The sequence below is a fragment of the Nyctibius grandis genome, chromosome 7, assembly GCF_013368605.1.
Source record: "Nyctibius grandis isolate bNycGra1 chromosome 7, bNycGra1.pri, whole genome shotgun sequence".
Lineage (NCBI taxonomy): Eukaryota > Metazoa > Chordata > Aves > Nyctibiiformes > Nyctibiidae > Nyctibius > Nyctibius grandis.
In genome coordinates this window covers 27489954-27507632 of record NC_090664.1, presented here as the reverse complement: position 1 = coordinate 27507632, position 17679 = coordinate 27489954, and the positions used below count along the sequence as shown (strand labels likewise).

General features: G+C 40.2%; 1 protein-coding gene across 1 annotated transcript in view; it reads left to right on the top strand.

Annotated features, from left to right (window-relative positions):
• SCIN (scinderin) overlaps positions 1-12803 on the top strand; it is a 51254-nt gene extending 38451 nt beyond the window's left edge. Inside the window, exons 6-16 of the mRNA XM_068404674.1 lie at positions 721-853; positions 2651-2739; positions 2937-3152; positions 4330-4451; positions 4636-4726; positions 6882-7052; positions 7557-7734; positions 8212-8333; positions 9701-9778; positions 11476-11536; positions 12486-12803. Coding sequence (XP_068260775.1) covers positions 721-853; positions 2651-2739; positions 2937-3152; positions 4330-4451; positions 4636-4726; positions 6882-7052; positions 7557-7734; positions 8212-8333; positions 9701-9778; positions 11476-11536; positions 12486-12619 — 1395 coding nt within the window. The 3' untranslated portion in view covers positions 12620-12803. The remainder of the gene's footprint in view (positions 1-720; positions 854-2650; positions 2740-2936; positions 3153-4329; positions 4452-4635; positions 4727-6881; positions 7053-7556; positions 7735-8211; positions 8334-9700; positions 9779-11475; positions 11537-12485) is intronic.
• Positions 12804-17679: the final 4876 nt, after the last annotated feature.

The following is a 17679-nucleotide window of genomic DNA, read 5'->3' as shown; positions in this document are numbered from 1 at the left end:
GTATAATAGTTGATTTTTATTTCTTGTATGCAGTGGTAAAGTAAAGACTGCTAGAGAAGTTATTACAATACTGATAACTTTTCAGTAGTAATAACTGGTCTTCTCAGCCATGCAGGAGTGAGGTTTAAAAGGTTTTAAAGGTCTACATGACCTTACAGTGGTGGCAGAGGTTACAGATTCTGCAACAGGTCTTATATTACAGTTTCCAATTAAAGAACTGTAGGTTATAAATGTAGGTATTTCACTTGTTAATATCACTGTAGGATTATTTTATTATAATTTCAAATGTTCTTGTTCAGCACGTACGTGTACCTTTGGCTTCAGTGCGGGTTGCTTGGTAGAAGAAGATGTCATCTAGGGACTTCACCAGTTCAGCTGAGCATATAGCAGAGGCTGAAGAAAATACAGATTTTTAACTGTGAGGTGTTCAGTCAATTAGCAGTTGAATTGAAAGTGGAAGAGAACAGATCTATTTTAAGCAGTTGTGAGACAGGGATCCAACAAACTCACTAAAATTAACATTACATCTCCCTCTACTGGACGTAAAATGAAATGAAACAAAAAAAATAATCAGCCTACCTTACTTTCCAGCAGCACTCAAATTTCATACAGCCATTTATATACGAATGGCGATTGATTTTTATAGTAATTTTGGGAGCAGAAATTAATTTGGTTATAAAAGCCAGAGCTGATCTATATTTGAAATTATTGCTCTCTTAGGTGTCAGATGCAAGTGGATCCATGAAGGTGTCCATGGTAGCAGAGGAAAACCCCTTCTCCATAGCTCTGCTTTTATCTGAGGAGTGTTTCATTTTGGACAATGGTGCTGCAAGGAAGATCTTTGTGTGGAAAGGTAAGAGAACACTTCTGTTGCAAATGCAGAAGCTACACAGACATATCTAAGAAGTTGACACAACACCCTCGGGACACTAGCAAGAATTTAATACTGGCTGGACACAGTACCCTGCACACAGTTCTTCCTTGGTGCGGTCAGTGGACAAGGATTGCTTACTTGGGGAAGGGCCTCAAGACCGAGTCTTGTCTAAGGATCCTGGCTGTTTTTGAGGTACCTGTAATCTTGGGTTCTTAAATGCTTATCTAAGTGGCAATTACAAAGCAAACATAAAGAATTGTACAAGTTCTGTATATTGTCATCAAATCCCTATCTTCTGGGACAAAATCTGGACAGTGAAGGTTTGATAAAGGGTAGATATTATATTTTCATACATTGCTCCACAGAGGTGTGAAATTGAAAGGTGAGTGTCCCAGACATCAACAAAAAGCATAACCTTGCAAAGACTTTGATGCTTCTCTTTTTCTTGTGAATATTTCTCTGTGGTATCGTCAATGCTTGTAGGAGTGTCTGCAATTGCTTTGACTGAACATTTCCCAGGGGAATACTCCTACTGGGGAATTAGGTCTGGACACCTAGTAGCTGGATTGTTGTTGTGCTGTCATGGCATCCAGTGCTGAGTACCTCGCCTTTTTTTGTCTGAGGCAGTGTATAAATTATTCTCTGGCATTTGCATTTCTTTCTACCATGTGCAGTAGCAAATAATTAATCGATGCAGTTGTCAAACTGGTGAAGTCAGGCCAGGAAGCATTGTAAGCATTTTGCTTGAAAACTTTATTTGCCATTAGCGAAACATCCTTTAAAAGAGAGCATTTTGGAAGTATTGTGCTCAGATGGCCTAAGGTCTACCTAACCCCCCTGATTCCTGGTTTTCACCCTCTACCTGACAGCTCCTAGGAAAACCAAGCCAATAGGATCAGGCGTAAAATAAATAAAATACAATTTAAGCCCTTTGAATGTGGCCCTCCGTGCTCCTCTGTGCATCCTCACTTTGCTACTGTTGGTAATAGTAATGTGTGGAAAAGCCCCCTTAGACTGTGAGTCTCACCCTTGCACTGGGAGGCGGCAGTTATCATCTCTGCTGGAAGTCTTCAGACCGCTAAGCTGAGGAGTGTGAATTCCTTTGCTAACAGTCTCACTCAAAATGGAATACAATGAATAGCATGCCAGAGCATCTTATTAGACCAAGAGGCGTTTGGAGTATAGTCATTGACAGCCATCTGGGACACAGACCTGACACACAATATCATCCCACAGAGACTTTCAGAGATGTCCTACACTGAGCAAGCCTGAACAAGGAGCAATGGATGGGGAAGGGTGGTGGTAAATTGCACAGCCCAGCAAGACAAAATGGGAGTTTCTTTTACTCAGACTTTGGCACTGTCTGAAGAGGTGATGGCAGCTCTTGACAGCAGCTTTATTTACCACATTGCAGCCCAGCAAGGGAAGATTCAGAGAAAATTGCCAGGATGTTCTTGTACCTTAAACGAAGCAGGTATTACAAACAGCATTTTTTGATAGAAACACACACACTAAGCAGAAAACAATGCCCCCTTTTTCCTTTTTTTTAAAAAAAAATTATTTTATTTCAACTGTTTTCAAAGCCACTGAGGTTCTGTTTTGGCCATTCAACTTTGTGTGAATCTTATTGCTCATGCGATGTCCAGCATTTGTGTTTGTCCAAGACTGAGGCAAGAGCAATGTCAAAGAAAACCTGGCTCAAGGACATATTGTTTTTGAAGGATCTGTGAGTTCATTGCCCTTTCCCATGTATTGTTATCCTTCTGTTTTAACCAGGCAAAGATGCTAACACACAAGAGAGAAAAGCTGCCATGAAAAATGCTGAACAATTCATACAGCAGATGAATTATCCTGCCAACACACAGGTGCGATCTATTTATGAGATGATACCAGGAAAGCATGAGCTCTGTTAAAAGACTTTGGTCTTAAATCAGAAAAAAAAATAAATTTTAAAGGCTTATAAGGGCAACGTTTCACTAACAGATAATTCAGAAACGTTTCTGTTCGAGTTACTGTGTCAGTTTTGTTTTCCTTCCATTTCATATGTCTTGCTTCATTTCAGATTCAAGTCCTTCCTGAAGGAGGTGAAACGCCGATTTTCAAACAATTTTTCAAAGACTGGAAGGATACAGATCAAAGCGATGGCTTTGGCAAAGTATACGTCACAGAGAGAGTGGCTAAAATTGAGCAGATTGAATTTGATGCTACCAAGTTACATGAGTCTCCACAAATGGCTGCCCAGCATAACATGGTAGATGACGGTTCAGGAAAAGTAGAGGTAATTTTTGTGTTCTATTAAATTGTATCCCACCTACCTAATTTATTCTGTTACTTGTAGCGGGATAATCTGCTACTCTATGTTTTGCCATTTACACTGTTGTGTAGAGTAACACTGCATTAGTGGCACTGTTACTTCTACCATCAGAAAAGGTACTTTGAAATGGAAAGTGAATCTCTTTGCCGATTGTATGCTGGGTCATGTTTTTATGGTGCTTATGAAAGGTGTACCAGTCATCAGTAGAAATCAAACAGTAGAAACATTTCTGCTTTTACACAATACCTTTTAAAGGTATACTTTAAATATGATCCTTAACCTAAAGAAAAACTACTAGCCCACATCGTCTTGAAATCTGGAATGGGAAAACTTGCCCTTGAAGTCAGAAATTCCTTCCATGTCTTTATGTATGTATGCAGTCTGCTTTCTAGAGGAACCTTCTTCATCCCTAGCGTGTCTCTCAGGTAGCCTGGACTTAGAGAGAAAAAGATGACTGACTGTACGGTCTTTCTAGATCTATCCATACCCCACTGCAGGAATATCTTTGGACTACACAGGGCTGGTTTGGCATTGTACCAACACAGCCTGTTGAATACAGGTCTCCATGTTAGAATTCTGGAAGAAAAAGAGAAATATCTATAGTCTCATTGGTCTATTTTCTAGATTTCTAACCTCATATGTCTGTAGGCTTGAGCCAAAGCAGCTGAAGCATTTTTTGCTGTACAATTTTAGCAACACGTTTTTGGAGAGCATTTGTTAACTGAAGTGGGCTGTAGTGAATCAAATAGGAATAAATCTGCATAACAGTGTGTTATCTGACTACAGTGTGCCTCTCCCAAATGACAAGATAGTTCTATGATGAATCATAATGTTGTGCCATTCATATCATGTTATCACCTTAAGATGTTAAAAAAGTGAGTTTAACATAGCATTATGAGGTGATCATGTGGCATTAAAGCATCAAGACAAAGAGAAGTGTACTGCAATGGCTTGTTGATGGTCATTATTCATTCAGTGGGTGCAGGGTGTATCTATCTACTTCATGAAGAATTCTTCCTGCTTTTGTTCCATAACACTTGTGAACAGAAACAAAGGTCACTCAAGGGATGACACAATAAATTGCTTCTTGAAGAGTCTCAGGATGAAGTTCAGCATTCTCCAGTGATTTCTGTTTCCCCAGATCTGGCGTGTAGAAAGCAGCGGCAGAGTTCCCGTGGGACCTGAGACGTACGGACAATTCTATGGTGGTGACTGTTATGTTATCCTCTACACTTACCCTAAAGGGCAGATCATCTACACGTGGTATGTTTGGTCAGCTTTGCACAGACCTCCAGCATATGGATATTATTTTATGCTGACTTTATGTCCTTATGAGTAGATCCATGTGTAAATGCAAGGTTCTTTACTGTGCATTTGTCATGCAGTATAAGCTCTGGAGTGTTTTGAAACTGGACTTAACCATTGTCTTTCTCCTTGTCTTTCTCAGGCAAGGAGCCCATACTACAAAAGATGAACTGACTGCGTCTGCATTTCTGACTGTTCAGCTGGATCGGTTATTGAATGGTCAGGCTGTGCAGGTTAGTGTCTTTTGGATAGAATTCAACAGAGCATGCAATATATGCAAATTTCAATGAGAACTGAAAGAAGCAGGTAGCATTTGAAGACTGGGAATATCAACTGCTCATGGTCTGTATCGAGCCAAGCACCATGGGCTCCTTTTAAAGCCACCGGAGATTTCCCATTTGAGTCATCCTTTCTGAGTGTAGATGTCCAAAAGAATACAGATATAACACAACGTAAAACTGCCTTTGCTTTGCTTTGACTTTCACTGTCTAAAAATTAGGTTTTAGTCCTGTGTAGCCTTACAAACTCTGTACATGGTCAGTGGAGACCGAAGGATAAGATCCTCCCAGGGCAACTCACTCTGCAGCAGGTGCCTGTCAGGGCGATAGCCCTGCGTGAGCTTTCCTGTCTCTTTTTGATTATGTAGGAAGCTGCGATGTTTAGCCCAGACAAAACGCCTGACTTCTAGAGGGCCAAAACTGGGAGACATGAAAGCCACATGACAGTCGGAATTGGAGAGCCTGCCAGAACTGTGCTACAGGGTCTGGTTTGTCCCTGCCGTAGTGAGGAACGTAACTTGGGTTTTCCCATCCCATAGTGCTTGCAGCTCCGTGAAAGCAGGAGACACAATCTCCACATGCAGAAATGGGGTGTGCAAGGCAAGGCACAGGACACTGGCAGCTAAAAGCCGTGAGGAGATAAGCTAGTCCTCGCATGACTAGGGTGTGTGCTCTCCTTTCATCACCAACGAGAAGTGGTGGGTAGGTGGAGAGGTGAGAGATCTCCTGTTTTCACAGAAAGGCTAGAGCTGGAAGATGACTAGGGACAGGCAGAGATTTTCTAGGCATCAGAAGATAATTGTGTGCTTCCCATTTCTTAATTACCAAAGTAAAGGGCTTTCCCCACCCACCAAGGTACAGTTAATTTAGATTGCAGACCATACTTTTAGCTATTAATCTGTTATGATTTATGATTGAAATTATATTAAGGAAGGATTAGAACACTTCTAGGTAATTACTTCTTGAAATATTCCTAACACCTGTTCTGTTTGGACAGAGTTCAGCACAATATGGTCCTGCCTCATACCTAAGGCCAATACTAACACTAAAGTAATAATAATATTACTACTAACAGCTGCAATAATAATGTGCTTAAAAAGCCTTTTTATTAAAGCTGAAGGAGATCCATCTCGCTGCAGTGGACGTGATACTTAAAAGTACTTTTAGCCTGCAACGAATTTAGGAATATATTTATGTGTCTATATATGTATGTGTATATATACACACGGATATGTATATACGCACGTGTGCATTTGTATGCATGTACACGGCTACTTAGAATATATTACCTGTGCTGAATGTCTGTATTAGCATTATTTGAAAGGTTTAAATGTAGTATTTTGTGGTCACTAGATGGCACTACAGTACAAATGACTATTCAAAAGTCGGTCCCCTGTTTGTTTTGCAGGAATCCGTTTCTCTCCACAGGGCTGGGTTTTTTTTCTGTCGGATTTTTTTTTGTAAAATCCTGCCGCAGTTTGGTACCTACAAGAATACGTGTCCTAGGGTATCCTTATCAGGCAACTGTACCAGTCTATCCAGCGGTGAGATAAGCAAAAGCACCTGCTTCTGCTTCTCTGAGATTTGCAGTAACATCATTTTGCTTCTCTAATGGAAGTTCATTTTTGTCATCCATGTTATGCTCTTCAAGACAGATTTATGCTCATCTTTTTCACCCTCTTGCAGGTAAAATACACACAGAAATAATGAACAGGATGAATAACCATTCTCCTCTGCTTAAATATAGGGCACCTAAACTTCCAAGATAGTTTTTCCGGGGAATTAAGTCACTGTAAAACTCTACAAAATGACAGTTCTTTTGAAAAAAGAGTAATTTTAATATTACAGTAGATAGCAGCCATTTTAATCAGCTAAACATTATCTTAGAAGTTTGAATCTTGCCTTTTTGTCAGCATGATTGACAAAAAATCTCACAAATGCTCTAACTTTAATGTGTCTGGAATTATATTTTTAGATCTTCTCAGCTTGCCACTTCTCATTCGTGTTACATACTTAGCGTTATTGTCTCCCCTATGCTAGTCATCAAAGACCAAAAATAACTACTTGTGTCCTTTTGTTTCTTTTATTGCATTTCTTTACATATGTACAGATCCGAGTCAGCCAAGGCAAAGAACCTGCACATTTACTGAGCTTGTTCAAAAACAAACCGTTTATTGTCTACAAGGATGGGACATCCAAGAAGGAAGGTCAGAAACCTGCTCCACCCACACGACTCTTCCAAATCCGCAGGAACCTGGCAGCCATTACTAGGATTGCGGAGGTAAGGTCACCCGCTAAGTAAACCAACTATTCCGCATGGGAAATGGTAGAGCTGCCACGAGCCTCTCCTACTAATCTTGTTGGGTAGTCACATCTGGTAGGAACACAGAACTCCAAATCAAATCCACTGCTCTATGTCACCAACTCATCTAATAAATCAAAGAGAATATGCTGTAACAGGCTGCAACAAATCTGCATCTTTCAGAGGAAACTGTAAGAAAATGTGTAGCAAACAGTCAGCTGACAAAAAATAGACAAGAAATCAGCAACCCTTACGAGATAGTCTTTCCTACTGCCAAACGGTCCTAAGTTTTGCCCTTCAAGTCAGTTCCCTGTCTCAAGTTCAGTTCTTCTCTAATTTACATCAGTATAAATCTAGGTGAAAATTGAAGAAAAAAAAAGCATAGCTGATTAACATTTATCTACACAATTTGTATAACCATGCAAAACAGTGATCACTTTATTTGAAAATATGAAGAATAAAACAATTTCTTTTTTGATCTAGGTCGATGTTGATGCAATGTCACTAAACTCTAATGATGTCTTCGTTCTGAAACTGCCAAACAACTCTGGCTACACATGGGTAGGAAAAGGAGCAAACAAAGAAGAGGAACAAGGAGCTCAATACATTGCCAGCGTTCTTAAATGCCAGACTGCTAAGATTAATGAAGGCCAGGAACCTGGTTAGTATGAGGCCATGCGGTTGCTAATAGGCAGCTGAAAATACACAGCACTGCATGGAAATACAGCCTAAATGGTTTTTGTGATCATATATTTTGTAAGCAGAAGCATATGCTCACTCTCTCCCTTTGAAAATCCAACCTGACATTTACCATGGAGATCCATCCAGAACTGGCTGATGCACAAGCCTGTCATGCCCTGGAAGTCTGTAGGACAGTAGCAGGAGCTGCAGAGGAATGCAGTCCTTTCTTTACCCTGAATGCCTAGGAGGGGAGAAAGACATAGCACATTGCTCTGTCTAGGTCTGCAAGTGATATTTTTATTGTTATTTTGGCAAACCGCAGGAAGAACAGTAAGAAATCACACTCATCTTTGAGACAGCAAAGATATTGTTTGGGGATTCTTGAAACAGTATCTAACAAGCTAAAATGCCAAATGATAAATCCACTGCTGAATAAATTATATATTGTGTATTTCAGAGGATTTCTGGAAAGCACTTGGAGGTAGAAAAAAATATCAGACTTCATCACAACTCTTCACGAAGGCTGAAGATCATCCCCCTCGCCTGTATGGTTGTTCTAATAAGACTGGCAGATTTATTGTGAGTATATGAGGGATACTTTCCTCTCTGTTTAATTATATAGTTTCTGGTATATTTTGCCTTGGGGATCAGCAGACATTAAATTAATTTGGGCCTCTGGCTTAGTTAGCCATGCTTGGCAAGAGCTAGAGAGTTGAGGTTTGGTGCTTTAAATCAATCCAAATGCAAAGGATGGACAGAAGAATTAATATTGCAGAGGTTGCATGCAGAGCCTGCTCCAGCCTGGGACTAGAGGCTTGCAGTTGCAAAAAGATAAGGTGTTTGCCCAGTCAAAAGCACCTGTGTTCTTGCAGAGCATTGCCAGACTGCTGTCATTTCGCTGAGAAAGCCCAGGTCAGTGCCTTGCCCCTTATGTGTTTGATAGTGGTGGTGAGAAAAAGAAATGTCCCTTGCCAAAAGTCCCTAGCAGTCTGAAATTTTCCATAGAGATTTAAGACATGTAATTATGCCTCTAAGGTATTGGCCTGTGCTCAAGGAGGTAGGAAGACCTATTTCCTTAGCACAAATACCCAGAGCTGTGTGCTGGGTATTAAGCCTGTGATTCAGGCTTAATTACTTACCGTATTCTGTGAGGGCAACGCTGTGTCACTGTTTGGCAAGGATGCACTAATTTTTAGGTAGGGGACATAGTTGGCTACCATCTCTGCAGTCTCCTGAAGGCACAGCTCATTCATTTGGAGATGGATAAAACAAACAGGATCCTTTAATAAGGACTTTAAAATCTCATGAGAGTAGTAAAGTGTATTCTTCTAACAAGCTTCTAAAACACTCCTGTGAAATACAGTAATAGGAACCAACCTCTCTGTAACAGTCTGCTGGGAGCTGTGCACTTGTTTGGGTTTTGTTTTAAATTCCCTCCAAATTCTGTGAAATCCCCTCTTTCCTGTAGCATTTCTGTAGTAACAGAATCACCACTGTTAGAGCTCCCCAGAAGAGGTAGGTCAGATCACTCTGACCTTCTGGCCACCATAACACAGGGTGGGGAAAACAAATGTCTTTTGCACCATCTGCTTATCGTCCCTTTAGCATTCCTACATGACCAAGCATAGCGAAACACGTGACAGTCCTTTAAAAGTAGAGTCACAATTACAATGTAAACTTCTGCCTCTCCTGAGGATATCCTATCAACTCTGACAAACTGAGAGCTGATTTTATAGGACGTGCAATTATGTGATTTGTTTCCTTTCAGTGAAACACCCTTGACACATTCATCAAATCACTTTAGAGCTTGACCCTTTAGGAGCAAAAAGAATTGCACACCAGTTTCTGGACTTATCCTTTTAAAAATATCTTTGGTCTGTGCAAAATCAGAATATCTTGATAAATCATTAAAACCCAAAAAAACACAAAACATAATATCCTTTTAGATTGAGGAGGTCCCAGGAGAATTCACTCAGGACGATTTGGCTGAAGATGATGTCATGTTGCTGGACACTTGGGAGCAGGTAAGCTGTGTACTTGACCACTGCTTTGTGTGGTAACAAGGATAATTTATTCTTAACCACTTAGATCATAAGATGGGAGGAAAAATCATCTTTGTGAGAATGGAAGAGGGTTTTTTTTCTTTAAATTATACCAGCCATATTTTTTGAGCTATATGATGTGCTAGTGTGAACATACATGATTGAATTTCCAAGCATAATGTGAGATCACGGCAGGCACTTCCCATTAAAACCAATGGAGGCTGCAAGAGTATAAGCCCCGGCAGCATTCTGAAAGGCACAGAAACACAGAATCACAGAATGGTTAAGGGTTGGAAGGGACCTCTGGAGATCATCTAGTCCAACCCGCTGCCAAAGCAGGTTCACCTAGAGCATATTGCACAGGGTCGCGTCCAGGCGGGTTTTGATTATCTCCAGAGAAGGAGACTCCACATCCTCCCTGGGCAGCCTGTTCCAGTGCTCTGTCACCCTCAAAGTAAAGAAGTTCCTCCTCATATTCAGGTGGAACTTCCCGTGTTTCAGCTTGTGCCCATTGCCCCATTGCCCCTTGTCCTGTCACTGGGCACCACTGAGAAGAGTCTGGCCCCCTTGTCTTGACACCCACCCCTAAGGTATTTGTAAGTGTTGATAAGATCCCCTCTCAGTCTTCTCTTCTCCAATAATGTTTTTGACTTTATCACTAAAATTTATTAATTTTAAAAAAGAAAGTTATTGCATAAAAGGTATTCGGAAGCCACAAAATCCATGTAGCAGCAGCAACACTTACAAAAAGTATTACTAGAGAAGGGGACAAACACTAGACCCTTGCACAGATTTCTCCAGAAGAACTGGGTGGAGGGTGACAGAAACAATTTTCATCATTTTCCCAGGTTCACTGAAAACTGAAAATGTGGAGAGCTTTTTGGATGACAGGCAAACTTACTGTGGGTGTGGAGGGCACATCTGTTTCTCACAGTATATTGTCTCTACCCTTCCTCTCCCCTTGGAGAGAAAGGGGGAGGAGGCTACAGATCCCATGCTTTATTTGTCTTCTTCAGCCTAACCCTTAAGCAAAAAAAGGCTGAGGTTTTTGGAAATGAGAAGGAACGTCCAAGGTCCGCGTGGGAAGGAGTGACAGGGGAGGGTGGGTGGAAGAGCTGGATGGAAAGTAGTTGGGACATACTGACTCAGGTAAGAAGGAAAGAAGTCTGGGACATGGAGCTGGTTTCCAAAAGGATCTTTGACAGAAAAAAAATAAATGTGGGGATGGGAGATTGAGGCTCTGGTTGTTGGGTTATTCAGTGGGTTATCTAGCAGTTACCCTGGGTAGCACTGATCACAGGGCACAAGCGTTGATGAGCATGCAGAGCTCAAACCAGAGACAGCTCCTGTTCAGTGTTTTACCCACAGCTAAAGAACAATTTCCTTGCCAAACTGTAAAAGATATCCATGGAAAAGATAATTAGAGTTCTTTTCATCAGAGTGCATAAAAGTCCGGCCTTCCAGTGTCAAGAGAGTGGAGAGATTTCACAGGACAGAGCTACAGTCTCTCACAAGGGAAAAAAAACCCAAACAATTGTGCTTTTTGAGAGCTGGGTATCTCTGCAGTCTTTTCATAGTGTCTATTCTTCCTTCTAGTGGAATCAACTATTTTGTCCTTTACCTGCTGTACACAACATCCTTATAACAACATGGGAGCTAAATCTTTCCTCTGTTTGCAGGTTTTTGTCTGGATTGGGAAGGATGCTAATGAAACTGAGCGACAGGAATCCGTTAAATCTGGTAAATCAAATCAATTTGGCAGAATTCTGAGTGGAGTAGCATCAATATTACTTGAAGAAGTAAAAAAGATGTTGTAGAAGAAATCTAGTTATGTTCACAGTGTCCAAAAGGGTTATTGAGTTTATTAGGATTTAATCCTGGAGATGATTTTCTCTTCTAAATGTGATTTAAAGCTCATTGTATATTTCTTATCTGTAAGATTATGAAGAGTAAAACTAATCAACTAAGCTGCAGAGCTTTTTAAAGAGCATATAGGAAAGCTCCATGAAAAGAAACTGCACTGAAAAGAGAATTTTAAAGGAGATACCTACTGACTTGCACCCTACACTAATGTATACAGTCAAAGGAAGGCCAACAAATCCTCAAGTCCTTACAATGCCACCCTTCACTGAGTTAAATTTGGAGGAGGAAATTCCAATTGCAGAACAAACCAAACAAGTCACGGTGAACACCCCTCCTTGAAAAATCACGTGTCATCTCTGGTGTGATTTCATGTAGCTGGGCCGTTCTGACAAAGTTCTTGCTAAAAACGCTTGCACGTATTTCCCTGGAGCAGCCAGGGTTACCTAGCTGTGTTTCCAATTGTATTGATGTCACGTTGCAAGGTCAAGGAAAACTATACTGGCTTTTACGTGGGAAAAATGGGAATGAAGCTTGTGCATCTGCACAGCACCAACAAATGCTTTCTCCTGGTCAAGGGCCAAAACTCAGCTGTATGACAACGAACTGATCAGAGCAACAATCCCTCTGTTTTAACCTCATGGAAAATTCCTTCAGTGGCAGCTGGGAAAAATCAGCAATTACCTGATCATTTCAATGCCTTTGAAATAATTTAATTTAATACTGCATTATAATAGCCCTGGGTTCTTTCACTAGGGCTTTTAATGTATTTTTTATACCAAAGGAATGAACTAATATATTACATGTTTTATTTCCCCTCTGTTTTTAGCCAAACGCTACATTGAAACAGATCCTTCTGGCAGAGATAAGGGGACCCCCGTTGTAATTGTGAAGCAGGGGCACGAACCCCCAACATTCACAGGCTGGTTTCTGGCTTGGGACTCCAACAAATGGAAGAACTGATCTATCCGAGGAGGCTGCAGCTTCAAGCCAAAGAATGATCAGAGCCCAGCTACTTTCTAGTATTTCTAAGCATAAGCTTATGCAACAATATGATGCATCTGATGTTACACTTTCCTGAGCTTTGATATATTTCTGTGAGTAACCTAGAAATTCTTAGCACTGGAAAGGATAAATGATAATTGTAAACTGGTCAAATAGAGTGAGTGGGGCTTTTCATGTAGTATATATGGAAAGTGCTACCAATACTTTGTTTAATCTATTGATTCTTCAAACAGAAGCTGTGGATCAGTTTATTTTAATGTGCTAAAATGGGTCAAATTGTGCCTTCACTTAAAAATCCAAACAAATGCCAAAGAAATTCCTTTAGATTAAGGTCAGCATAATATTGTGCAGAATTTGCCCTGATAAAGGGCTAATTCTACATCTGTTACAAGGGTAGGACTGGACATGATTTACTTACTAGGCCAAAATGTTGCCACGCTCACTCACGTAAAATTTCAGATGATGCCTGATCCAGACTGGGGACTTTGTCTTGCAGGAGGCAAATAAGGGATGGGTATTTTGAGAAAGCTGTGCTTAACATGTTTGTTTGTCTTGTTAGTACATATATTTGGAGCTTCGGACTGAATGGCTGTAGGAATATGAAGTCGACAACGGTTTCTTTGAGGGACTGTCTCGCTCACTGTAATGAATTTCTTTAGATTTACCTCTGTGAACCACCTCCAGCTCCACCTGGTCTTTTTAACCAAAGCTCTTAAACACATTCTAGTGCACTAGTGCTTTTAAGTGGAAGCAGAAGAAGTAACAGCTTCAAAAATACATACTCTGCCTTAACCAGATTGTACTTAAGCCATACTTTGTCTCAGTTGCCTTACTCAGCAGTACTCATTTCTTTTTCAGCATACGTACTGCTCACCTTGTCAGGTGCAGGATGTGTTTCTACTCATTTTCTATGCAGGTCGTCATCAAATATCAAGTACAACAAGCGCAAGGAAACCCCTTGTTTCAGTAACATTCCACATTCTGGGAATTTGGAGTGTGAGCAGACACAACAAACTATGGCCTTCTCTTTTCTCTCAGACACAGTTATTTTGGATTATTTTTATTCTGGTGAACTTAAGAGTACATTTTCTAAGTGTTTTTTATTTGTAGTTTAGCCAGAAAAGGCTACGTAAGGGCAGTGGGGAAATCTGCTTCAAATCTTTAGTACTGCTTTGAACACTTATCCTGTAATGCTTGTTTTAAACAACAATTTGTACAGCTGTAAATCATGTCAATGTGGCTTTTTAATGAAGGCATTTCAACAGTTTTATTATTTTTATAAGTTAGGTTGGGAAGTGGAATTTTAGACATTTTTGTATTTTTTTTAACATAATTGTGATTTTGAATCTGGATAAGAGTGAATTTAGTCTGAGCTCATAATCAATATCAATGACAAAAGAATTGTAAGGCTAAGAGATTAATTATAGGAGTTTGTTAGCTTTAAACATTTTTTTAAATCTCTGCTAATATAACTGGGCTGTATCTGAATGTAATTTCATTCAAAATAAAATTACAAAAACCTGTATTTTAAACGCAGCTGAACTTCCTCTCTCTGAAGTATTGTTGCTCAGTGCTTCCACTGATGTCTAGCAAAACTGCCCAAAAACCCCAGTAAGTTCTGTTTTAGATGGACAATGCAATGAGAAGTTTTTGTTGTTTTACTTTGGTGCCATTTTACCCAGTGGAAAGCTAACTCTTCCCGATACCTTTAAAGTTACAAACCTAAGTGAAAATCAAAGAACTGGGTGCTTATTAGCTTATGATTTCATCTTTAAGAAAAACTACCATTGTTGTTATCAAACTCTGGCTTTTCTGTTTGCAAAAATGATTGACTATAGAAATTACTATTTTATAAAATAGGAGGAAATAGGTGTATGTTTGTTTTTAAAGGATAGGTCTTGCTTTTCATTTGTGAGAGTAGATGAGATGTCCTTCTCCTGCTGGAAGGAGCACAAAGACCTTTTCAGTTCCTCAGCTACTGCACTTCATACAGCCACTGAGCAGCCTGTAATTATCCAATGGTTGTCTTCGATACATACATATGATTCTTCTCATTTTTTAAAAATAACAGTTATAGTAGCTTCTTAACCAAGGATTAGACAAGATTTGCCCTCCTTGTGCATAAATATCTTCCAGAACACTGAGGGCTCTGAACCTGGCGCAGTCTGCCAGCATATTCTGCAGCACTGTGAAAGCCTCTTTTCAGTTCCCTTGCACAGGACAGAGGAGCTTTTGTGGTCTCCTGGACTGGGCATTTGGGTTTACAATACATTGTCCTGGCACATTGATTACTGATGTTAAGAAGAGCATTGAGAGCTCATAACGGAACAGTGTTCTCAACTGGGCTTTAAGCACGACAGCTGCTACCAACATTGTTCTTGCTAGTGAGGAAGTTTATTTTTCATACGTACATGTGCAGTACACACAAAGATGTATTTCTTTCTCTGTCCCTCTGAAGAAGAAGAGAGAGAGAGGGAGGGCAGACAGGATGGACTATGAGCGCTTGGAAATATTAAAGATTAAGCTGTTTTCAAAAAAATATTTAAGTACATAACTTTATGAATACACATAGCAAACCTATCTGCCTTGTTTTCAGAATAAATAGAAAAAATTGTGCAGATATATACGACAGAGTCAAGTTCAGTCAAGAATAAGCTATATATTGCATTATTATCACACAGTAATAGTATGTTCACTTTATTTGTAATGGCAAAATTAGACCCTGAGTTAGCAGTTTCATTGTGCCACCAAACAGCAAGTATTCATACGTTCTATTGGTTGTAAATACAGCATCATTTTTCATCTTTGTTTTATAGAATTTCATTGCAACAGAAAGATGTTAGGAATCCCTAGAGCCAACAGGACTTCGTAATACTATATAGTATTGGTAGTTTACATAAAATAGCATAATCTTAGAATATAACTACAGATTGTACACAGGAGAGGAGCCAGCCTCTGGAATCACTGCTCTAAATATCCATTTTGACCATAGCACATAGTGCTATATAGCATCAGATCTGCTATAAATTATTATGTTAAATGTATCTCATTTCAGTTGAACAGTTTGATCTCTTGCCAGTTCAGACTCACGTAGGCTTGACCTGCAACAACAAGGAAATGATGAAGATGGTCGACAGTGGGATTGTGGTACTATCCCTCACAGGAGAACGAAGGAATCATACAGAAAATATATTGCTCACAGGACTATAGCACGAGATGCTCGCAGACACCTCTATAGGCTACAGGAACACTTGTTATAAATGTTGCGATCTCTTGTAGTCTTCATTTTTACTGGATCTAAAAACGCTAAAAAAAAAATAAGCCAAAACAAGCCTATTATCTTCCATGGACTGAAGTTGCTCTTCAGAGTCCGCTTCTCTATGGGAAAGCTTGAAAAAAACCTTCAAACTTTGCTTTAGAATACAACTGCCTCCTAAGCATCCCACTGAAGTTGTGCCAAATGTAAGTACATAAGACAAAAAAAAAATATCTCATAAACCAAAGTTAGATAATACTTTAGTGTGCTGACTTTCCAAATCCTTGCTTTTTCTTTTTTAAAGACAATAATTTTGTCTTTAGACACAGTACACTTTTCCCTTCTTATGGCTAGGACTTTTGCTGTTAAAATCAAAGTAACTTCTGATTTCATTGAAAACACAATCAGATCTTTAATCTACTACACATCCTTAACGCGTTCCTGTGTGATGTGGTCTAGGCAATCCTGCTCCGGCAGGGGGATTGGACTAGATGATCTTTCGAGGTCCCTTCCAATCCCTAACATTCTGTGATTCTGTGATTAACGTCTCATTGTATCCTCTGTAGGCTGGCCTAAAGTTACTTTGACCTCCTCTGACTATTAACACGTTACCTTATGCTAAAAATCAATAAACTACACTCACTTCAAGGGAGAAGGGCAGACCAATGGGAACTGGGAGGCCCACCATGCCATAAAATCAGTCAATGACTGTTCAGGCTCTCCTCCCCCTGCATGTCATTTTCCTTTGGAGATTAAAGCATATTTGCATTACAGGAAAAAAATAAGTGTCCCTACAGAACAGAACATGTAAGCTGATTTTTATTTTTCTTCTAAATAATAGCAAACCAAGTTATGCCAGGGGAGCAGACAGAAGGGAAATCAGCCTGTACCAAGCTTTTTCTTAAATGCATCCACATCTACATCCTGCACGTGCTCTCTCCTCAAAAGGATGCTATCAGTGTACTGAGATCCACAAGATTGTACCTTCTACCACCACATTTCATCAGTCAGCAGTGAAATGTGGGCCTCCGCGCACATGAAATGAAAGCATCTAGTGAAAACGAACTAATTTTTATTGTTTGGCAGACTACAGATCATTTGCTCAGAAAATTACCTGGATGAGGACAAGTGGGCCAGTGAAGGTACGTGCAATGTTTCTTTGGGAACGTATCAGTAAACCAAGCATTGAGGCTGGGACAATGTGAACGGTATCCCACCGCGAGGCCCAGAGATAGGCACGTTTGCTTTAGCAGCAATAACGCTTGGATTATTCTAACAAAGCCTCTTGACCAGTGCTACAAGAGCACAGCTCTCCCTGCCACTCTTTCTTTAACAGACTTCACAGAGGTGACTCAGGGTGATTTCACAGCAGTTGGCAATATTACCATCAAGGCTGAATGCAATCAGGTGATTTTAACATCATTTACCTGACAGTTCACTGTGCTTTGTGTTGTCTGGTGCCCTTCCTACAGAAGAACCAGCTACGGCAACAGTCCTGATTAAAATAGACTGTTGCTAGGAGGAACATAAGACAAATTTCCCTCTGGGCTTAGATTGCTACAGAGATGGCTCAGAAAGGTCACAGGTTTCCTGTAACAGGCACCACAGCACAGCTGAGTCCCCGTTTAACCAGCTGAGTGGGGCTGTAGGTATCTTTGCTGGTGCCAAACACTGCTGTCCTTCCCATCACTAACCAGCTGCTCTCCTACTGGACTTCGGTAAGAAGTTCATTGTTGTAGCAGGGAGAAGAGACAAGAGTGGC